We start from the raw sequence: 24,818 nt of genomic DNA on the forward strand, positions 1-24,818 counted from the left end.
AAAGTGGAGGGGTGAGGAGGGAGAGAGGGAGGGAGGGGTGAGGAGGGAGGGAAGGTGGAGGGGTGAGGAGGGAGGGAAGGTGGAGGGGGTGATGAGTGAGAGAGGGGTGAGGAGGGAGGGAGGGAAGGAAGGAAGGAAGGTGGAGGGGTGAGGAGGGAGGGAGGGAAGGAAGGTGGAGGGGTGAGGAATGAGGGATGAGGGGTGAGGAGGGAGGGAGGGAGGACAGTGGGGGGTTGAGGAGGGAGGGAAGGAAGGAAGGAAGGTGGAGGGGTGAGGAGGGGGTAGGGAGGGAGGGAGAAGTGGAGGAGCAGAGGGTGAGGGGTCTGGTAGGAGGTGATGGTGTTGTTGGTGTTGTTGGTATTATAGGGCCCCTGCAGAAGGACTGAATGACAGAGAGGTGACGATGGAAAAGGTGTTCCCACTGTGTCACTGGGCTGCCAGAGACTGACCAGGTGTAGAGGCTGGACTGGGACTGGGACTAGACTACCTTGTGGAGGCTCAGCCGTACTGTAGACAGTCTGAGAAAAGCACTGGTGGGTTTAGCTCTGCTCTACAGGCCGAGGTGTGTTGTTGGCTGGGTGGGTGGCCCCTATTTGATTTGAATTTGAGTAATTCTATTTCTATGGGTGGCCCTTTGACTGAGGATAGTTATTACAGTTGCACATATTGGTTCTGTCTTTCTGGCCATGAGACTCTCCACTTAGCAGAGGGTGAATAGAATATAAAGTAAAGTACTCTTACTCACCTCCTGAACTAGACACATGTCCAACACCTCAGGAAGACAAAGCCATAGAGATAAATCAACATTTATCAAGCTGTATCTCCCGCAAATAGCACATCTCAGTGTGATGCCTGGGCCCCAGAGTTGGATGGATAAGGATTGGGGAACGAAGGGAAAGAATGGGTGAGGTGGGGGATACAGAGACGGGGGAAGAGATTTGTCAATCCCTTATATACTGACACATCAAATATGGTTAAACACAGCAGATACAGACTCACTCCCTGATGCAAATGTACCACAAGAAGAACAGAACCACCTGGACCATCAAAACAACAGTCCAACATTATCTTACCGTGCCCAGTTGCTATTGGCTGTTTGATGACAGTAGAGGGCCTATAACATGCTAATAACAGTTTGATTGGCAAAAAACGAAAAAGGAGCTCCCTTATTGGTTTTTGTGGTTAAATGCATCAGGAAGTGTTACAACATGTTATGTGGATATTTGACATTTGAGTGCTCCAACAGACTATGCTAGCAGTAAGTAAGTAGGTACACTATGGAGTGTGCACAGTAAGTTCATGTAGTGAAATGGTATGCTTGAGAAGTTAGAACAACAGGAACATTAAAAGAGTGTGTGAGATGTATGTATAAGTCGAAATGCTGAAGCACTGTTGCCTAATAGTGCACAATACCCCCCTTAAGTTCCACCTAAAGTGTTGTTGTTAAAATGGGTTTACAGTAGGTCTAACGACTAATGTCTAATGTCTATGGACATTCTAGTGGTCAACAGAACAGTCAGATCTACTGTAAACCTGTCATTACCCATACGAGCTCATCGAGTTGGAGAGCTACTACTGTATCTATCTACAAAGCTGCCAGAAGCCTCACCAAAGTGACAACCCTACCTCATGGGGACCGAATGTGAGGCTTCAAGTTTTGGGAATGCTTAAGGTAGGTGTATGATGCAATCGTTCTTGGGATGGTTCTCGCAGGCAACAGTTAACCTAACATAGACTCGACGGTCCACCTCAGACATGACAGTTTGAAATATTACACTCCACTGTACTATTTTGCACTGTACTAAGAAGCTAATTGAACTAAGTCTACATTAGAATTGGTAGGCTGCTAGTTTAGTCGCCCTTGAATTGGGCACCCTAAAGAGACTACACAACCATATTTTACAACCATGAACGGACCATGAGTTTGGCCACACTGAACATCAGACAAGAGATTGTAATGCAGGAAGAAGTTGGGTCAGGGTTGGGGAAGGTTGAGAATAATGGTGGAATAGTAGTGGACAGTAAAACGAGTTCATTCTTTCTCTCGCTCTCTCTTACGCTCTCTCTATTTTCATTTACAGCAGTTTACTTGTGAATCTGCAAATCTTTGGGCGAAAGTGTATACGTGTGCATTCAGAGTTCCTGCAGTTGATTGTGCATGGATCACTTCTGTGGGGTTGTAGAGAGAGCGAGAGATGGAGAGATGGAAAGAGGGATATAGGGCTATTAGAATGGCACTTGTAGAGTGCAGAAGGAGGGGGCGTGGGTGGTTCAGGGGGATCTGTGTTGTTAATAGCTATAAGGGCCTGTAGGATTCATCATAATCTCATTTTAATCGCTAATCCATGAGATAAAAAGCAGGGCTAATTTCATCATCATTTGGTTAATCCCTGGGGTAAACATTTTTTTTCTCTTTGTCAAAAAATATCTCTTCAATTTCAATCACTTTCTCAAATAAATATATATCTCTCTGGCTTTACGATAAGCTGCTGCTAATGTACTTTTGTTTGTTCTGTGGCAGATTCCACACTGGGTTCGTAACAGTACTGTGGACCGTTGATATGAAACCATTTTGGCTCGCGGTCCCTGATGTTTTTTCCCCCCAGATCTCTGTTTCCCTGTGACCAAAAGCCTTTCTCATTAGTGGAGTGCAACTGGAGAGACTAAAGGAGCCTCCACAGAGCAGCCTGCAGTGCTAATGCTAATCAGAGCTGTGGGATACTAGTGCCCAGGAAACTATACAGAAGAGCATCTCCATGACAGCAAGCAGTGTTTTAACAGGCGAGGGAAAGGGAAAGGGGCCTAGCTAGCTTCTTCTGGTGAGAATGCCACAGGATTGAAATAGAATAGGACTTTTCATTTGATGTATGGTTTTAGATCTGTCAGTGTGTACGCAAGAGGACTAAAGTTAGGCTAATTTGGATTTAAACTGTGTGCTGCTATCTTTTTAGCATGCAGGCCTGTTACGGGCTAAATTACCATGACAATTGTATCCATTTCCTGTTACCCAGCAGGCTTTGCTGCAGTGGAAGCCGTAGAAACGGCTACAACCAGAAGCGAACGTCTACTAGAACATAAGAGCGCTTGAAGAGTTTTCTTTTTTTTGTACCTATTTGTAGTGCCAGTGAAGTGCATGGCGTATGGTTTGAGTTTGAATGTTTGTTTTTACATCATTCAGCTCTATGATCCCAAATTAATGTGATTTGAGTGGGTTGTAGAGAAAATGAAATGTCAGAAACAAACAAAAACAAAAGCATTATTGTCAGCTATTGCTAGATAAATTGTAAGCTCCCCTAAAGTGAATGAATCAACCAACATACAGTACAATCCCAGTCTCCCACACTGTTAGTTTCACACTTGGCCACCAGTCTACTGGTAGTAGTATTCTTTCTCATAATGCAGATTAGATTCACAATGTCCCCTAAGGATGTGCCGTGCTATAGCTCGCATTGGGACACACACAGACATACCATTGCAAAAAGTGCCACAAACAAACCCCATATGATTGTACGTTGAAGGGGGGGGGCATAAAAAATTAATAAAATCCCCCTGCATTTCTCAAATTTTGGCATTACCTTGCATCATCCACCATAGCAATAAAAAAATAATCATTGTAGCGTTAAAACAAAACAAGAAGAAAAGTTCCAACTAAAAAGTGGAAGCAAAACACAAAGATCATCTTAATCTCTTGTTTCACTTCATCTTTTTGTTGTCGACAGACTGTTTTTTGAAGAGAAAAAGCTGCTGCGGCGCCAGTGGTGGCAATAGGCCTGGTATGGAGGCGGTCAGCTTCCCAGATACCGGTGTGTTCTGTTCCAGACCCTGCCCCTGGCTCGAGGGTAGTTCCATGCTGGAAGTTTTTGGTATCGATTGTTCGGAGCTCCACCGGCCCCCCTGAGGGCAGCTCTGGGATCGTCTATGAGAGTCTGGCATGGCTGATACATAAACGTTACTATAGAGACAGTAATGGCATCTACTCTGATAAAGCAGCCATTACAACTGATGTGAGGAGGCCAGGGTGGGTGTGTATGCGAGAGGGGAAGAAAGTGGTATAGTAATAGTGACAGTATTAGTGATAGTGGTGTTGGTATTAATGCCCTGATTGCAAGGCTATGTAGGACTTCATCGATCTGGGGCATACAGGTGAGAAATCTGGTCCCATGGTGTAGAAGCTGATTGTTAACATACAGAGACTGAGACCTAGGCCTAATTTGTGGTGATTGATTGAACATGAGAACAAGCTCATTTTCTCACTTCAAAGCCATTACCTCCAGCGGAATAAGATCTTCTTCTACAAAACAACAATTGCAACAAAAAAAATTGGAGCAGAACAAATAATTCCGGGAAGCGATCTGAGTGTGTGTGTGAGAGGCTGCCATGCAGTGTTTTGTTTTCCAACTCTCTTCATGAACTAAATAATTATTTGAGTCTTATCTCAAAGAGGAGCCATGAGCAAAGAAACTGTTCTGCGTGTCGGTGTATGTGTGTGTCTGTACGGTGTTAGTGTGTGTCTGTACGGTGTATGTGTGTGTCTGTACGGTGTATGTGTGTGTCTGTACGGTGTTAGTGTGTGTCTGTACGGTGTATGTGTGTGTCTGTACGGTGTTAGTGTGTGTCTGTACGGTGTTAGTGTGTGTCTGTACGGTGTTAGTGTGTGTCTGTACGGTGTATGTGTGTGAGAGACAGATTATTTGTATTTTTTTATTCCGTTTTTTTTATCCGTTTTTTTCCCTTTTATATTCTTTTTTTTAACGTTTTTTTGTGTACTGTATGAAAAAAAATCACAGATAACATTGAAAAAGTCAGTGGATACGAAACAGGCAAGTCTCTCTGGGCTGATGAGGCCATGTTGTCCTTTCTACTACCCAGAGAGTTGGGTGTCTTTAGTCCCAGGTTCATGTCCAGTAGCCTATCAGGTTCCTAGTCTCCCAAATAGGGGGTGTGGTCACAGTAGACCAGCCTCCCAGGCCCCTCCCCCACCATACTGGAGGAGATAGGGGGTTCTACGGTTCAATGGTGTAGTTCCAGAATCCACACAAACAAAGCAAAAATACCATTTCCAGTTTTCTGTTCTGTTCTGTTTTGGCCATGGCTTGGTGCTGATGCCTCGAAGGTCACGTCAAGGTTTGTTTTTAGGATCGCACAGGAGAAAAACACAGATTGGAAAACAGAGTGGAAAACAGAGGTCCTTCTCATTCATTTCAGGCCAACAATTCAAATCATTTTTCTTTCAGAGTTTCTTGTGATTTATTTTAATTTAATTTTTATCTCCTTAGCTGTCAGTGCTAAATAGCAGGTACTGAGTTTAGCCTGTGTATACGGGCCAGGGTGGGTTCGTTCGATGTTCCTCCCTTCCTGCCATATGTACACATTCTTTCTCGTTTGTACTAAAATGTTGTAGTTTTTTTCATTCAGTGAATTTTTAAGAAATGTCAGCTGAAAGAAAACAGACCATCATTCCTAATAATAATAATAATAATAATAATTAATTGTCTTTAAAAAACAAAGGCAAGAAAGTGTCGCTGCGCATTTGTTAGTTGTTGCCTCTGAGATGGCAGGCGTGAAGCTGAGAGAGAAGAGCAGAGCGCCTCCTACAGGAGAGCCTGAGAGGTCCACAGCACAGAGCTCACGCTCTGGAAGTGTCAGACCCTACTCCCACAGACAGCGGGAGCCACTGGCGGATTGGCCATTAGTTCCATTGGTCTCCCTCGTCTCGCTATTTTGGCATTGTTGTTATTTCACACGGTATAGCTTGCTGAGGCTTGACATATAGCTGCAGTTTGTGGGTTCTTATACAAGAGACACAAATTGGGATGGGATTGGGAAACAGCACACCTGAATAAAATGGCCAATAGTTGTTGTTGGTTTGGAATGCCAATTGTTACTTCTGCAAGTCACTGACGTTTGGCGTGTCAAAGTATAGCAGTTAATAATTCTCCTTTCCCAAGTCGCTCCGTAGTTTAAATGTACAGAAAAGAAACAGTGGAGTGTAAATGGGTCGTAACTCGATCAGCGTATTGGTTTGGCAGTGTGTGAGTTCCCAAGGCATGGCTAATCGGATGATGCAATAAAAGAGAGTTTGTTGTAGACTGTTGAGTAGAAGTGTGAATCATGGAAGTGTGAATTAAAAACAAGCTCCTCCTCGACTCTTTCACTCCATCACTCCATCCGTACTCGCCGACCATCCGTCCGTCTGGAGTCGTGGCGTCCGTCCATCCAGCGTGTCATCTCCCATAGTGCTTTGCTCCTGGTGTCAGGTCTCAGGTGGGTCTCTGCGGGCAGGGGCAGCCTCTGGATGGTGAGAGCCGAAGCTGCTGTGTGGTTCGTCTTCCATCCTGCCTACTTATTCTCTCCTATCTCTCCTTCTCCCTCTCTTCTTCCTCGCTCTCCTCCTCCCTTAGATGTGCCTCTTCATGTGCAGGGCCAAGTGGTCTGACCTGGAGAAACACCTGGAGAGGAAAAAAATACTCTAGTCAATAACAGTAGGTATCAATAGACCGTAGGTACAAATGGTTACGCATTCAGAAAGGTAATCGCAAGGCTGAAAGTTACATTTCTGCATGACTGATCTGTGCCTTTAGCAAGATGGCTGCCCATATTCTAAACAGTACAGGACATCCAGATGTAAGCTGGATAACTGTTGAGGTTTGAATGGACATTCAGATAATCTTGGTAGAAATCAGTGATAAATTACATGCTAGAACAGACTGTGCTCTCCTGCTACTGATCCAAAATGACAAACACTGGCAGAGATGTATATGAAACCTAAATAAATGTGTTTAATAATCAGTGTTAAGTGAGTCTAGATCAGCAGCTAGTGTATGTGTGAGAAAACAAGGCGCTGTGGAACACAGACGGAGTGAAGACCAGACACACAAGGACAAAAAACTACATTCGTCCCTTAAAAAAAACAAATAATACATGACATCTCGCTTCATTTTTCTCACATTAGCGACTGAACTCTATAAAAATGAGGACATGCCAATTCAGCAACAGGATTGTTCCTTCTCTTTCGTTTATTAAAGAGCACGAGCGATAATTCTCAGAAACGCAGCCACAAATCAAGATCCCTGACTTCTGCGGTTCTGCGACTTGTACCACAGCTAGAGGTGAAATACTATCGCAGAAACCCAAGCCCTTCTTAGTTATGCAGCGTTTGAGTCAGGGTAGGGCGGAGGGGAGCAACGTCCCGTAGGCCTGTTTCGCTACTAATCGATTAAGCTCACTTGTTACTGATACTGTTGAGGGTAATACATAACAGCAGACAGGGAGAATATATGCCACATGTACTTGACTTTTACGGGGCTGTAAGGGTGGATTATCCTATTACACTCATGCAAAGCAATAAAATGAATCACATCAGATGTGAATAAAGCAAGCTGGAAAACAAAATGTGGGAGAGTGAAATGAGGAATGAAAAATTCAATTTGCCGACGGCTGTATCCATTATTAATTTGTCCACAGACAGCTCTACAATGTAAATCCAGAGGAGGTTTCTCTCTCTCCAGACCGCCATAACTAAGACGGGCTATTTCTCCAGCTAGACATGGTGTATACAGGTGGTGGGAGAACACAAAACAGGACTCAGTTATGAAAGAGAAAGCTGCACTTTAGTCCTCCTCGCTCTCTCTCTCTTATCTGTCCACCTCGTCTATACCTTTCCATCAACCATTATAACTGACACTTTTGAATCATAGGGCAGACCAGATGCAGGTTTCATTTTCAAGACTTTTGACAAAATCTCTTTCATTTACTGTCTTTTCTTACTCTCCCTCTCTCTCTCCTTCCCTCACACCTCCCTGTATTAGCGCTCCCCTCTTCCCTTTGAACCGTCCATGTTGTACCTGTCTGGTGTGTGTCTGCTAGAGAGGGCCAGTGGGGGCTGAGTAGGGTCCGCAGGACAGATGGCCCTCCGAGTCACTGTCAGAGGCCGCCACACCAGCTGGTACGCCCCTGTCCCCCCCCCTGCCGTACCCCTCCGCCCCTCTACCCCTCTGCCTCGCCCTGCAGGGAGTCCCAGCTTGATTAGGCAGGATTAATGACGTGCCTGTCTGAGTGTGTGTGCGTGTATGTGTGCGCACACGATCATGTGTGTGTATGCGCGTGTGTGTGTATCGGAAAGGCTGAGAGGCTGAGAGCTCAACACACTGACTGTATTTACTGTTAAACTTCCTCCCATTCTGATGGTAATGTGGTAACACAGCAGTGAGTTCCTCCTGGCCCATCTAGCCAGGCGTTCCCTAAGGTGCCTGAACAGGCTGCCTCACAGAGGGGAGATCAGCACGCCTGTTTGATGGTCGTGTCACTCACAAAACGCTTCAAAGGCCTAGCAGAAGACTGGGTTGAGTTAACCTCTGTGCCAGGCTGCATCCCAAATGGCACCCTATTGCCTTTATAGTGCACTATGTAGGGGATAGGGTGCCATTTGCGATGTAGCCCCAGTCTACAGTTTGAATTTGACTGTTGACAGACAGAAGAGAGGGAGAGATGCTTAATTCATTATCATCCATATTTATCTATTCTGTTTCAGAGTACAATGGAAACAAGGAAATCCTTTGGATGGGCTTTTAAGATCAGGGCTTTATCAATCATAAAGACTTCACAGTTAGTGTTCCAAATCCAATGAATGTTTCCCTTGATGGGTCAGTCTCAAACACTGGATGTGTCCAAAATGACACCATATTTCCTATATCGTTATAGGCCCTGATCAAAAGTAATGCACTATATTGGGAATAGGGTGCCATTTGGGATGCACCCACTGTCATCTCATTCACTCTCAATGTTTTGGCAGCCATTTTACAGGAGTGTCCCAGTGTGTGAAATACTACTAAGACATAATCAGCAGATGAGTTATAGGTATTGATCACTCACTCACACACACACACACACACACACACACACACACACACACACACACACACACACACACACACACACACACACACACACACACACAGCAGTGCTGCTCCTTGCATTTCCTTCCTTCCCTGCTTTAATTTATGTATTTTCATCTCTGTGGCAGAGCCGTGTGTATGGGAGTATTTGTGAGTGTGTGTGTGTATACAGTATGTGTGTGTGCCAGCAGAACATGCATAATACACTCCAGTAGGATTAGTAGACTTAGGTTTAAAACCCAAACTAGAGGAACCAGGAGGGTCCAATTAGAGTCCCCTAGGACCTGAGGAGGCACGATTGAGTGTGTGTGTGTGTGTTTGCAGTGTGTGTGTGTGTGTGTGAACTGGTTGCCTGCCTGAATGGCTGGCTTAGCTCACATCCAAGTCCTGGAGGCTGTGTGTGTCTAAAGTAGGCCTGGCATCTGGACTTGTCTATTATCGTAACAATAGCAGGCCTGCTCCAAATAGCCCCATTGTTAGCCAATAGCCAGTATACATTCTGGTAATGAGTGTTGGAACACAGATTTGATGATGCACTCCCCCTGGTTAGTCAGTGTTGTGAGCTTGATTGGGGCTATGGTGCATTATGCACAGTGGCTATGGCTGGTCTGGGATCAGTGTTTAGGCTCATAGTGGTGTGGATTTGTGGAGTGTGTGTGTGTGTGTATGTGTTTGTGTGGAGGAGGGATGGAGGTGGTGGGTTTTGTAAAGCAGTCCCCTTCTGTAGGGGGATGGAGGGGGAGCTGGGTAATTGTGGGTGCTTTGGTCCCAGTGTGTAATTGCAGCCTGTGTGTGAAAAACAGGGGACACGTCCCAAATAGCACCCTGTTCCCTATATAGTGCACTACCTTTGACTAGGACTCTGTTCAAAAGTAGTGCACTATAAAGGAATAGGGTGCCATTTGGGATTCAGCCAGGGTGACGGCTTCCTGCTATTGTCACCTGACAGCTTATCACTCAGAGCTCCAAGCTAATGTAAATGTGTCCTCTCTGTCTCACACACACACACACACACACACACACACACACACACACACACACACACACACACACACACACACACAGACAGACTGCTGTCTTCAGACAAAGGGCTGCCTTTGTGTCTCCAGCAGGACAGAGAGGTCTGATGAGTGTCACACTGTGGCTGCTGTTTGAAAATGAAAGACTGCCTCTGTATGCCCAAGCTGGTTCATGTTTGGTCGCTGTTGCTCTCTCTCTCTCTTTCTCGCTCTCTCCTAAGTTACTTTTTTATTCTATTACATAACCATCTCACTTTCAGACACCCACTATGTTTTATTTATGATTTGAATGTGAGTGCCATCAGTAGCCTGGCTGGGGGGAGCAGGGGAGAGCAGCGTGTGAGAATGGCCTATTCACAGTAGTCATTTGGTAATGGGCATCACAGGACTGGCCTGTGACTTCAGCAGAGACTGGAGTAGAGCCTGTGCTAATTGCTAGCTGCCAGGGAGGAAAGGAGAGCCAGTCTGTAGACTAGAGTGCTGCTATACACATGATGAAGACAGAGAGAGAGGGAGCGCTGCTACTGGGACTGGGGCTGTCCAAGGCGACATTACAGTAATGACTTTCATTTATGTAGCTAGTTATTTTTCTTCAACTCAAAGTACTTTACATTCTATGGGAGTAATTCACCTCGTCTTTCCTTCCACCATCAATACTGTTCAATGTGCACAACTCACAACTTGAGAGATAATTTGTTTGAACATACACGTGTGCATGTGATGGATCATGTGAGAGCCACGCTGTCATATCTTCTCTACTGGGTCAGTGACATGTGTGTGCTTGTGTATGTATGTAATGGATGTGGTATTTACCTGTCGCAGTGGTTACACTTGAAAGGCTTGGCCCCGGTGTGTTTGCGGTAGTGCCTCGTCAGCTCATCGCTCCGGGCAAAACGCCACTCACAGCCCTCCCAGGAGCACTTGTACGGTTTCTCACCTGACAAGACAGACAGACAGAGAGGAAAGAAAATATTATTACTTTTGCAGTTATATTGACCCTGTTTTTGTGGTAGCAATAGTGGATACCATTAAGTTGGTCTTATACAATACCTGTGTAGTTACACTATAATGGAACATAATTTTGTAGTTTTCTCAATTACATGTAGGCTACTGATAAGTAAAGCGGTGTATGATTGACACACCTGAGTGTATTACATCATCACCAGTGTGAGATGAGATCCTCCCATTTCATTTGCTGGTGTTACCCAGTGTGAGATCCAACTAACTAGTTAATGTACCTATGTAACCCAACCCAGGATTACACACAAAGGGTTTTATATCAACCAATCATAGGACTCCCAGAGATCGCTAAACGAAGTCTTTCAGCGAAGCCGTGTTAATTCATAATCCTAAAACTAAAATCACCCTGAAAAATGAAACAGTTTTTTCCTTTTACACCCCCCCCCCCCCTCCCCGCCTCGCCTCTCCTCTTCCCCCTTGGACCCCCTGCGGAGAGATCTGAAATTCAAATGAAGTTTCTCTCCAGTTGAACAGATGGGAGAGGGAGATATCTATTGTTCACAAGCTGTAGTTTTATCTCCCTGATAGAAAGGCCCTCCGGCAGGAGGTTCTTTTACTTTTTGGGATGGGAAAGGGGGGTGTAGCGGGTTGCGGAGGGGGTGTCCGGACCCTGAGGACCAGGCTGTGTTCGGATGGGCCTGGACCTGGCTGGTGGGGGGTAGGAGGGGGCTGAATCCGGGAAGGGTTTTGGGGTGGGTAGAGGGGGTGCCACCCGCCCCGGTGCTGCTGAGCGCTGCTGCCGTGGTTGATTCAGATCTGGGAGTGGTAATGATAATTGGAGTCTTAATGACGCTTAATGGGAAGTAATACCGTACTTCCAGTCAGCCAGCTGCGACCGTCTTCCCAGATCACCGTGTCCACCAATCTTCCTAACTAGACTAAAGTGCCATTAGAGTGAAATCTAAGCGGCTCAAACGGGAGAGCAGCGGTACGTCCAAATCACAGACAGTGGGAGACAGAGGGTGAGGATAGCGGAGGGTACCCATAGTGTCAGGGAGGCTGTGTGTGGAGGGGTGAATGGAGGTGGGGATGGTACTATACAGGACACAGCTCTGGTGATGCTCAGAATCACACTGACAAGCTTTTCTTTTTAATCCCGAATGTGAATGGAGAAGCATGTTTTCTTATATCCTCTACTATAAATAATAAACTTAGGGAACATGTCCTTATGCTTGAAAATGTGCATGGTAAAACACATTATGCTGTTTTGCAGCAATGTACTGTGTAGAGTACTGCATATGTTGATTAAAGTAATTCATTCTGCTACAAAACACCTGCTACAAAAAGTGTTGATTAGCAGAAGAATGTCAGTGATTTCATTGCCGAAAGTAAATTGGAGGCAACCCCAGCAGTAGACGGTAAAGGATGATGCGGTTTTGTTTTACATAATCTAAGAGCGCTGTGGAATCTGCTGAGAGCACGATGATGCAACAGAAAGTAAAGGATGACGTGGCGGAGGACGAGAGGAGAGGACTGAGTGATGTGAGATGATGCAACGCACCTCCCTCATCTCCCCTCATTTCCCCTTCACCCCCCACTCCCCACTCCCCCCATCCTCCATGTCGTAAGATGAGAGGGAAGAGAAAAGGCAAGTGGTCTGTAAATGATACCTCCAATCCCGTTTTATTTCACATTACCTTTTCTTATTACGTTTCCTTTTTATTCTTTTCTCCATTGTTTGATCCATTGTCTGTGGTGAGATTGTGGTAATGTGACAGATTGCAGGGCAGAAACACCTCAGGATCACTTGCTGTGCATTTCTTTCCGTGTTTTGAATATGATTCAAATCAGCAGAGGGCATTCTGGGTACTGGGCAATGACCCGGTAATGGCTGCTGTTAGAGAGAGAGGGTGCATCCGGAATGGCACCCTATTCCCTATATAGTGCATTACTTTTGATCAGAGCCCTATGCATAGTGCACTATATAGGGGAAAGGGTGCCATTTCGGACATAGCCAGGGAGACGGCAACACCTCAGCAATGTATCGGCAACATACCACTTTACAGACAGATTCCATTCCACACACTCCATATAACACTCCTCTACCTCTGGGGTGAACACATGAATGTAACACATTCTGAACATCTGCCTGCCTCTGCCCCTTGATACACTCATAAACATTTTGCCAAAAGACCTGAGGCTTTTTTATCTGCTCATTCTCCCCCACTGTGTAAAACCTGTAGCAGATGATATCCCCAGACAGTGTTGCCTTGTCATAAGAGCCTGTTAGGCAGGCAGGCAGGGATGAAGGCAGGCAGACAGGGAGGCAGACAGGCAGGAAGACAGGCAGGCTGGCAGGGATGGAGGCAGGCAGGCTGGCTTCAAGGACCACTCTCTGTCATTTTGGAGTCTTGGGGCCACAGGTGCAAGACAGCAAACATTTCACACCCCTTCCCCAGTAATTGGCTAAAGGTCCCCCTCCTCTCCTCCTCTCCACTACCATCAGCTCCTCCTCTTTGCATTAACCCCCCTCCTCACTATACCTCCCTCCACCTCTCCAGACTTGACAGAATGAAGCAGGGCCGGCTTGGACCCACCACCACGGCAACCGCTACGCCAGCCAATTATAACTCGCCGAGGCGAGGATGCATGATGGAGTCGCCTAGCAACCGGCCGAGAGCGAGAGAGTTTGTGTGAGAGAGAGACAGAAAGAGAGAGAGAAAGACAGAGAGCGAGAGAGAGAGGCGTGCAGCCGCCTGAATCCGCCAGTCATGGACACTCAGCGCCACCAGCCAATTATGGCTCTGCTCTGGATCAGTGTAATACAGTTGCCTGGCAACCAAAACCCCAAAAAAGGGAGCAGGTTGGGGTGGGTGGGTGCTTTTTTGGGGGGTGGGGGGAGAGTGGATTTGGGGGTTGGGTGGTGTTAGGGGCTTGGGTAGTTGGAATGGGCAGCACTGTGTTAAAACAGGCTGAGACTGATACCAGGAGCCACAAATAATCAGCCATTTACGAACTCTCCTCTTGCCAGTTCTGATATGGTCTCCTAGCAACGCACCCCCCGCCTCATCACCCCCCTCTCCCTCCCACCAGCATCACAGGTGCCTGTGTGCTCCAGTTAATTACATTTCCTTAGTCAACTGGAGATAGAGCGTAGAGCCTATTATGATCTCTCAGCTCTCAGATTAAGTTACAGCAGACAGACACACAAACTGACTGAGACAATTATGGCCCATTTCACATTTGCTAGAGTTTCATCCATGCAGCAGCTCCCGTCTAACTAAAACAAAGAATCCCATCCCAACACCAGAGGAGTGAAGATAGGAAAATGGTGGGTGGGTTTCTGTTCTGACTGCCCACATTCTAGAACAATGTTCAACCTATAGAATTAGAATCACTAGAATGGACATTCGTTTTAGTCATTCTAATTCTATAGTTATTCTAGTCATTCTAATTCTATGGTTATTAAACCTCAGTGAACGGCTGTGTGTTTCCTTACCGACTGTTATTGATGGGGCCCTCCAGGAGCATGTCATCCTCATGAAGAAAAGCCCCCCTTAAATCCTGCACTAATCTTAATCTCCCTCCCTGTGTGTCACTGATGTATGGACATAATAACCAAAAAGGAGGATTAGGCTAATTACTGTACTGTGCTGCTCTTGTCTTGTAATGAACATATCGGGGCTGGGGCTGCACAGCTACAGAGCAGCATGCTGCAGCATGTCTTAAGGGTGTTGTTTTCTCTTCGATCCTTCTTTTTTTTCCCCCTTTCCCTCCTCTTATTTTTTGGGTGATGGAGGAGGAGGGGGCGAACGAATGGCTTGCATCAGCTCGCTGGTGATTAGCATCGCTAGCGCTCTAGTGGCAGCGGTGAAACCTGCCGAGTCAACAGCAGGCCTCAGGAAAGGATTAGCGTCGCTAACACTGATGCTAACGCTACGGCTAGCGCTAACGCTAACCTGATGCCAAGACTTCTCTCCCTCTCTCTCTCTCTCTCTCTCTGAGGTTCACTGGGAGGGCAGCGGTGGTTAGATACTCCAGGCTGCAGTAGACATGGCTGAATTAGCCATTTAGACCTGTCAGTCTATCAATCCACTGGCAATTACCGTACCACTCCCTCCGCTAGCAGCTTGTGAATGGAGAGATTGGAATGGTTTCAGTAAGAGACTCAGAGTCACTGAGGTGAATGAGAGAAAGAGAGAGAGGCTGCACTGCAGAGCTAAGACCAATGTATTTTTAGCCCATAGGAAGGACCTCAAACTGGGAGATAGAGGGATATATCAAGACTGCCTCTGTGTTTCTACTTCATAACATTGGATTGCAATCCTTGCACTTACACATATCAAGCTGAGCACTGATACTGAAACAGAATATGTTTTCAGGCAGAGAGTTGAAACCTAAACCTATATTCTCCCAGGGTCTTGTGTTAGGTGCATGGTCCTTGGTCAGGCTAGACAGTGTGTTTTCAGGCAGTGTGTTTGGTGCATGGCCTGGCCTTAATGGCTATGTACCCTTATAATCTCAGCCAGAAGAGGACTGGCCACCTCTCAGAGCCTGGTTCCTCTCTAGGTTTCTTCCTAGGTTCCTGCCTTTTTAGGCCCATTCCCATGGGTCAGGCCTAGGTTCTGTCTCACCTGTGTGTGTCCTCTGGTGTGCCTTCAGATGGGAACTCTTGGTGTAAACCTTCCTGCAGCCGTTGAACTGACAGCGATGGACCCTCTTCTTGTTCTCTGGGATATCTCCCCCCAGCGACCCAGCCCCCTGCTCGCTGTCGCTGTGCCCCCCCCTACTGGGCGGCGAGGGTAGAGTGGCATGTGTGGCCACCAGCTTGGCTGCGTTCAGACCAACCTTCTTGGCCACCAATTTGAGCGTGAGCGTGCCGTCGGCCGTGGCAGTGAGCGTCTGCATGGGCTTGACCAGGTGGCGGCCCAGCTCCGGCGAGGAGGGCGGTGTGAGAGAGGTGACGGCACTCAGCTGGGCAGCGTTGACCCCCTCCTTGGTGGTCTTTGCTCCAGACTCTTTTCCGGAGGCCTTGGTGTTGTGGGGCTGTGGGGCCTGTAGGACCTTGGGGAGGGAGACAAGGAGGGGAGGGGGGCTGGGCTGGTCGGGGAGGTTGGGGAGGAGGGGGTCCAGTGGGTCCATCAGGTCCTCGTCACTGTCAGTACCCTGCATGAAGGTGGGCGTCAGGAGACAGTCAAGCTCCTCGTCAAACAGCTCTGATAGACGCTTGGGCTCTGTCTGCAGGTACCGCTCCAACTCCAGACAAGTCTGTAAGGGTGAGAGAGACACGGTCAGAAACAGGAACAGTACAGGAGAAAACACTCATCCCTAATCTACACATATTATTCAGAGACGCTTGGGCTCTTTCTGCTGGTACCGCTCCAACTCCAGACACTCGGTCAGAGACAGAGACACACGGTCAGCACGGGCACACCAGCCCCACCACACTCATCCCTAATCAACACATACTGTATCAGACCCCATACCAAACTACCAATTAGATTAGCCTCGTATGAAACAACTGATCATATCAACCATATACACTCTTAGAAAAAAGGGTTCCAAAAGGGTTCTGTGGCTGTCCCCATAGGATAACCCTTTTTGGTTCCAGGTAGAACTATTTTAGGTTCCATGTAGAACCCTCTGTAGAAAGGGTTCTACATGGAACCAAAAAGGGTTGTACCTGGAACCAAAAGGGGTTCTTCAAAGGGTTCTCCTATGGGAACAGCCGAACACCCTTTTTGGTTCTAGATAGCACCACTTTTTCTAAGAGTGTATGATAACCTGTCAGTGATTCAGCAGAACTCAAACAATCTGACACAGCCACACTCTATATCATATGACTACTGACTAGATACACATCCAGCTCTGCTAATCTAACCACCATCACACATCATCATAATCTGAGCATCCTATCATCCCCTCCACCCAGTATGGTCCAGTGGTCCAGCCTCTCCAGAGAGAGGCCATGTTGACCACGTCACCTGCCCCTAGCTGGGCCCAGAGAAGGGGGGATATTCTGTGATTGAGCTGTGAACTGTGCTGGCCTCACTGTTTCCCTCCGCTCCGCTTTACAGGGGAGAGAAATAAACCAGCCATGGACTTTTTATTATGTGAAAGAGAGAGGGAGGGAAGGGAGTGAGGGAAAGGAGGGAGGGGGATACATGCAGAGAGAGGGGTAGAGAGAGAGAGAGAGAGAGAGGGATACGTGCAGAGAGGGCACAGTGTTTACCAAACAATCAGCAGAAAGGTTATTCTATTTAGGCTGTTCCCTCACCTCTCGCTTAAACCATACCCTACCAGAAAAGAAACCCAGAAAATCTAATCTTTAAAATTCACACACATACAAATAAACACACACACACACACACTCTCTCGTGTTTATTTTCTGCTAGGGCTTCATTAGAATGAGCAATGCCTTGCCATGAGGGGAAGAGAGAGAGAGAGAGTAGAGTAGAGCACGGCTCACTAACTGTCCACTCAGCACATTCTTCATAATGGTTCTACAATATTGTTGTGCAATCACAGTGACCAGTTTAGATATTAGCATGTTCTGTTTGGCATGTCACAGCTAAAACACTTTGGCAGAGGGAGGGGGGAGCAGCGGAATGGAGTCAAACATTCCAGCACTTTAATCTATGTTATCAGTGCAAATTATAGCTGCCTTACCTCTATTATCTTAACTTCAGAAACACTGTGACACAATGTATCTAAAGGCATGCAGCACTTGTAGGCTGCTCTGTTCCCATGTGCTTATAGTCAGGCTGCCCCCCCTGTGACAAAACCAGCACCACACATTTTTGTTGGGCGTCTGTTGCAGGCTGATAAGCTTTGCTATGCTAGTTTTACTTCTGTTTAAAAGGTCTTCTTTTTTCCTACGGAGCTACATTTGCATATGAGCATATATCAAAGAGATTTCTTTGGGGGTGTGAGTGTTTCAAACTAATTTTGGCTGATAAGCATTGTGTAGATATAGTGCGACGACGTACAAAAAAAGTCCTTTGTAAACGCTGCCTGACAAGGCTTTGGGTGATTCCTTTGTCCAGCTCCTTGCTATGATTTGTGAACACTTCTATCCTTTCTTAGTAATTCTAGTGTAATACAATCTGCAGTCAAGCATGGCCAAGGAGGGACATTGTATTTATTCCCCTTTAAATTGGATCAATCATCACTAATGCATGGTAAAAGCAACACTGGGGGTAGGCCTAGCCATGTCCCTGCTTGCCAAATGACCATTGAGCTAGTTGGAATAGCTCTTTAAACATTGTGCTACCTTCTGAGTACATATTATACTCAACTGTGACTAGGCCCACAGTATGGTCAGCGACACACACCTCAGGGGCTGGAGATATCACACGCATGTCCAGTAGGAGAATACACCCCCTCTGCAGGGGGATAGATCAGAGCAGTGTGGGAGCCTGCTGGCTCATGGCTTTGGCAGCTAGTGTGAGTAGAGGGGGCTCAGTCACCTCCATTCCCCCGCTCCGTCCCACAACATACGGATAAAGGTCATATCATACTGTACTGCTCTCACTGTGCTGCTGCTCAACGGACATTAAAGCCTGCATGGCCATGCATTAAACCAGGCTGAGCATTCATAGGACTACACACTCTTAAAAAATAGGGTACCAAAAAGGTTCTTCAGCTGTCCCTGGTGTAACCTTTTTTGGTTCCAGGTAGAACCATTTTGGGTTCCATGTAGAACCCTCTGTGGAAAGGCTTCTACATGGAACCCAAAATGGTTCTACTTGGAACCAAAAGGGTTCTACCTGGAACCAAAAAGGGTTCTTCAAAGGGTTCTCCTATGGGAACAGTTGAAGAACCCTTTTAGGTTCTAGATAGCACCTTTTTTTTCACAGAGTGTTACAATGTATGGATGTAATATTATAGGATCTATATGGAACTGGATCAATCATTATAAGACTATTTATTGGGAGAATAAAGCCACAAACATGGGTGGTTAGGTATAGGCTACATTGTTATAGAAATTGCTGAGAAGTACGCTAACTGTTCCTATAGACTTCCAGTCATTGCTCTAATGCTAGTTAGCAATGGCTCCAGAAACTACCTTCAACTTCAGACAACCTGCACGCAGAGGCTTAATTGCCAAAATGTCACACTCTCCCTTTAACAGTGAACAAGGTCATGTTAAATAGGTGTGCCATGTTTTACAAGGCTCCATTAGTCACATACAGTATTAACATAAAACACCAGTCAGAGGAAATACAATGACCAGAGGTTGTGTGTGTGAGTAACCACCCCATAAAAGATGAAGCTACCACCTTAAGCACATACAATACACTACAATACAATACACATTGACCCAACAATATAGTTGGAGGTTTTATCTGGTTTCACTGATATGGGGGTTGAAATGTTAACAGTTAAATACACTACAGGAGCATAGCAGTGCGGGGACTACAATTCTACTGATAAACATTACTTTGATATCAAGCACCTGTTAAAAGTCTATTGAATGTGTAAGTAGGTCTATGTTTTCTCCCCTCTCACACTGTGACTGGGCCATAGCTCCCACAGCTACAATAAAGAAGAAAACAAACTGCTCCATATTCTCCATTCTCCCTCTGTGAGCCTCTCTGGCCTGGACTCCACCAGAGAGAGAGCCTTGATGCTAGGCTTAGATTTGTAAGCCGCTTTGGATAAAAGCGTCTGCTAAATGGCATATATTATTGTGTGTGTGTGTGTGCCACAATGTATGTGTGTCACTGTGTGTGTGTGAGTGAGTGTGTCTATCAATAATAGATGTTGAGCCGAAGGGGTTCATACCCAGCTAACAGCCTCTGTCTGTCAGACAAAGAGACCAGAGAGGACCACAGCCATCGCTACATCTACAGCTAACTGTTATTACACCATCCAGCTGGACTCCAACTAGACACAAAGGGGAAATTATCACCAGTCTGTTCCAAATGGCACCCTATTCCCTTTATAGTGCATTACTCTGAAGGCTATCCATAGGGCTCTGGTCAAAAGTAGTGCAGTATGTAGGGAATAGGGTGCCATTTGGGACACATCCCAGCAATATCTGACTTGGTTACTCTCAATGTCTTGGCACCAGTGGCGTAGCTTGTGGGCCCCCTGCCTTGCGGGTGCGCTATGCCAGTGCTTGGCACCCTGCTCTGGCATTATAAAGTCAGCACATTATCTAAACTAATGGCTTCATATGATCTCATTCCTGCATCTAGGAAAGTGTGTATTTATGTTCTCTCTCCCCTCCATTTTGGGGTTCAAATCAATCTCATACAAATAGGTTTTAATTAAAGCTCTTTTGCTTTCATCAGATGCTGTTTGAAGCGCTCTCTCTCTCTCTCTCTCTCTCTCTCTCTCTCTCTCTCTCTCTCTCTCTCTCTCTCTCTCTCTCTCTCTCTCTCTCTCTCTCTCTCTCTCTCTCTCTCTCTCTCTCTCTCTCTCGTAATTAGCCACTCAAACGACCCAGCGAAGAGATACTCTTTATTCAGCTAATTTGCTGATGGGAAGCCTGTGTGTGTATTTTCATCTGTGTATGTATAAGCGAGAGAGTGTGTGCAGAGACTGGTCGCCTACGTGCCAAGAGTTTTGATTTCACTGCAGAAAACCTCCTCATTGTGCCTTGAGGGGCTCTGTTGTATATCTTAGAGAGGTGCCATTTCAGAGAATACAGTTTCCCCCCTCAACCCCCTTCTTCTATTTAGCCTGTACTGTATCATACAGCCTTCAGTGCAACTGGCCGTTCTCAATGAGCCGGAATGGAGTCTGTCCGTAACGGGCCATCTCCCCTCCCCTCCCCTCTGGTGTTCATAACAATAACCCAGGGTGCTGTAACTCCGCCTTGGCTATTACCCCCCCCCCCCCACACACACACTCTGAACATCATAACCATTCCTCTGTAAAATTGGGACTGCACCCTTGATTCATTGCTGTTTATTTTGTCGGGAGCGTTAGGAAAAGCGTTAGGAGAGGTTTGAGTGTTTCTGTGGAAGCGCTGAGGAGCCTGCGGTACCTGCTGCACCATTAGCTCTGTAACGACACCACAATTACTGAGGCTGAGGCAGCCCTGCCTGTCAGAGGAGAGGAGCGCTATCAGGACGGGAGGATGGGAGGAGTGAGAGACGCTTGCCATCAACAATGGGAGACGTTTCAAATCTCTATCACTTCACCTTCTCCCATCCTCTATTCCCCACATAACCTAACCTCATCACAGACTTCTGTCCATCTTTATTGAGAGAGAGGGAGATATAGAAAGAGGGAGGGAGAGAAATGGGACAGAGAAAGGGTGGATAGAGAGAGATGAAGAGAGTGAGAATAGAGGGTGGAAGGATAGAGAGAGATACAGAGTAAGGGTAGAGGGAGGGAAAGCGCTTCACTCTCCCAGTAAGAGGTAGATGCTATCTGTCCCAATGACATTTAGAGCATCATCGCAGCAGACTAACATCACAGTCATCTGGTCTGGAGCCCACACTGTCTCTGAAAGGATTTCACGGATTTGTTACCCTCCCTCCCCTCTCCTTCTCTAACAGGGGATCGGTTTACTATGGAGCACCTGTGTGTGTGAGTAGCTTGTCATGGCCCTGGCTGCCGACCAGCGGTGTGGCTCTTGCCTGCTGTTTGATGGTGGGAAGAGTGACAGGGCAGGGGCCAACAGAGGGCTGTGATGTAGCTGTGTGTGTGTGTGAGTGTGTGTGTGTGTGTGTGAGATGTGATGTGTGCGTGTCTGTGATGATGGAGAGAGTGACAGTGGAGGGGCCATCGAGGTTGTGGTGAAGCTGGGATGCTATGTCAGTCAAGGAGGCCAAAGGGGAGACGACAGCTGAAACACACATACACACACACGGTCTCCCCATCCCCCTTATCAAAGCCCCAGGGTTCCTGACATTTAGAAGATACAGTTATAGAGCGAGGCAGTAGATACAGTGCTTTAGTGTGTGTTGTGTGTGTGTGTGTGTGTTTGAGTGTGTGTACTTTTGCTGCTTTAATTGAAAAGCTGGTCGTAAAACCAGTGAACTGGAGGCTCTTGGAGGCTGATTTCTTACACAAGACAACAAAAGAGTAGAAGGAGCTCAATAAAGAGGTGAATGGCAAATGGAAAGATATGTGTGTGAAAAGTCAACACACATCAGCTCTGTACAATGCTGAGTGGCAAAATAGATTCCCTTTGATCTGAAACAAGACTCCCTGACTGCGTCCCGAATGGCACCCTATTCCCTATAGTACACTACTTTTTTCCACAGCCCATAGGGTCAAAAGTAGTGCACTATGAAGGGAATAGGGTGCTATTTGGGATGACAAACTTATTTCAGAGGAGTTCAAGGCCTGGCAATGGAACAGCTTGTTCTGTCAGAACATCAATTTCAACAAAGATTTGGTTCTGTGTTCAGGAGGGTCGAGAGAGTAGACAAAACAAGAGATAAGCATCTGAACAGGACGTACACTACTCCCCAGACCTTGTCAATGTCTGTTACCTTTCTCATTTTATACACAGAGGTTTTAGAGCCCTTTCTCTACGCAGCTACTGTTCAACTGAAACAGCCCTCGGATGGTTGAGGAACATTCTTCATATAAAGCGGTTAATACAGAAAATATTACATTTAGAAGACAAAACCCAAGCCTTCGGAATGTCCTGAGGCACAGCTAGATTTTATTGCCTGGGATATGTCCCTGAAACGGCCCCCCTGTCTGCCCAGTCCACAACCCTCCACTATCCCCAATCCCCCTACCCCACTGGCCTCCTCCAATGAAATTTTAATCAACAGTCTATGATGGAGTGGGGCCACTCAGACACTCCCGCTGTGTGATTGCTCTGCTCCCCCACCCCCCACCCCTCCATCATCTCTGCACCTGTGTCAACCCCCTCCCCGACTCCTTCTCCTTCTCTCCCTCCCTCCTTACAATACTTACAGTAGCCCCTCATTCCCCCCAAAAAAAAAAGCACACCCTGGCCCACCCTGCCTCCCCTTTCGCACCCCAGAAAGCACATGTCTCCGACACATTCTCTCACAGCAAAGCAATTAGCACGCGAACGCCACCGCCCCCCTTACTCTGCCCTCACCCCCCACCTCTACCCCCGCCCTGATCCACTGCCACCTGGGCAGACTAATAAACATAGGTTATAAAATTAATGAATAGCGCAGGCAGCAGCAGATAGAAACAGCATAGTGCAGAAGAAGAAAAATGCAAACAGCTGTTAGCAGAGACAAGGCAGATATGCCCTTTTAATTTGGGGGATAATTTAATCCCGTTTCTCTTGGCCCCTGGCCACTGGCGCGTGGTTGGTGGGTGTGCGGGGAGCGGGGATGGGGTGGGATACGGGGTGATACGATGGCTGGTTGGAAATGAACGTCTCCTCTGCCGTCACGCGCCAGACGGCCCTTCGCCCGGGTCATTTGTCAAGTCATGAGCTTGTCCTCCAACATGCGGCATTTGTCGAGGGTGTAAAAATTATGTGCTTACTCTCCACAATCCATTGCTGCAATTCCCACTGACAGCAGAATTGGCTGCAGAGCCAGAGCAGAGCACTCACTACTACCACTCCCAAATGGACCCCCATTCACAATAGTGCCATAGGTCAAAAGTAGTGCATCATTTGGGGTGCAGATGAGGGGTCCAACTCCTGTGTGAGTGTGTTTCTGGGTTAAGACCAGAGAGCAAGGCCTCATTCAACCCACCAACCACACATTCACTACCTCCGCATTGGAGTGTTCTGAGTGCCCTAACAGAAAAAATGATGAACACTTGACTTTTTGAATGTTGTTGACTTTTACAATACATATTTCAGATTTGAATATGACATCTCTGCCATAAGTGGCTACAGCACTTATGGCAGAGGTTTAATAAAAGCTATTTAGCATTACTCTAATATACACAGAGAACACTCAGATGTAGGATTGCATGGCATATCAGCATTACATCAATGCACAGGCAGCAGATATCATTTCTAATCCTAACCCTAAATTATATATAATTTACACACAGCAATATTTTGAAAAGATCAACATCTTGATCAAGTGACAAACAAACAACCACCTGTCAAGGTCTTGCCTCCTGATATATTATACCATACTGCCTGGCCTGCACAGTGTCCTGTAAGACAATCACACCATCATGCATGGCCCCAGCCAAATCAATAGGAGGAAGAGAGAAAGAAGGAGGGAGGAAGAAAGAGAGGGAGAAAAAAGAGGTGTGGTCCCAGTTACCAGGAGGAGAGAGGAAGAGGGGAGGGAGAGCAGCCTGGTCTCATAGACTAGAGGTAACATAGTAAATGTAAATCCGGGACACTCAAATTAGTATGATATGTTATGTTTGGTATGGTTACATAAAACAGCTGGTTACTTAAGGCAAAAAACAAAAGTAGGGTGATTGGTCGGGGTTGATGGGTGGGCGTATAACGTGAACATTTAGCAACCCAAAGGTTGCGAGCTCGAATCTCATCACGGACAACTTTAGCTAATTAGCAACATTTCAACTACTTACTACTCTTTAGCTACTTTGCATCTACTTAGCTTGTTAGCTAAACCTTCCCCTAACCCTAAATGTAACCCTTTTAACGAACCCTTCCCCTAACCTTAACACTTTAAGCTAACCCTTCCCCTAACCCTAACCTTAACCCTTTAACCTAACTCCTAAACTTAACCCTAACCTTAACCCTAACTCCTAGCCTAGCTAACGTTAGCCACCTAGCTAGAATTCATAACATATAATACGAAATTGGTGATAGAATCCACAAATTAATACATACAGTACCATACGAAACGCTACACATCATACTAAATGGAGTGTCTCAGATTTACCTACAGAATAATATGAAATGCTCTAAGATGAGGTTGGGGAGAGAGGAGGAAAGCATCTGGCTGTGAGTGAAAATCAGGAATTCACAGACACATTTGGCAACACCTAAAAATATCCCACTGCTGACACCACCTGCTGCAAGCAAGGCCTCTCTCAGGGAAATACA

The 24,818-nt window shown here is 46.5% G+C and overlaps 1 protein-coding gene across 1 annotated transcript in view; it reads right to left on the bottom strand.

Annotated features, from left to right (window-relative positions):
- Positions 1–4,711: 4,711 nt before the first annotated feature.
- The window catches only part of LOC121537065 (Krueppel-like factor 7), a 60,437-nt gene continuing 40,330 nt past the window's right edge, over positions 4,712–24,818 (bottom strand). Inside the window, exons 2-4 of the mRNA XM_041844821.2 lie at positions 15,508–16,141; positions 10,727–10,850; positions 4,712–6,449 (exon numbers count right to left, since the gene is read on the bottom strand). Coding sequence (XP_041700755.1) covers positions 6,398–6,449; positions 10,727–10,850; positions 15,508–16,141 — 810 coding nt within the window. The 3' untranslated portion in view covers positions 4,712–6,397. The remainder of the gene's footprint in view (positions 6,450–10,726; positions 10,851–15,507; positions 16,142–24,818) is intronic.

The sequence above is a fragment of the Coregonus clupeaformis genome, chromosome 23, assembly GCF_020615455.1.
Source record: "Coregonus clupeaformis isolate EN_2021a chromosome 23, ASM2061545v1, whole genome shotgun sequence".
NCBI classification, from domain to species: domain Eukaryota; kingdom Metazoa; phylum Chordata; class Actinopteri; order Salmoniformes; family Salmonidae; genus Coregonus; species Coregonus clupeaformis.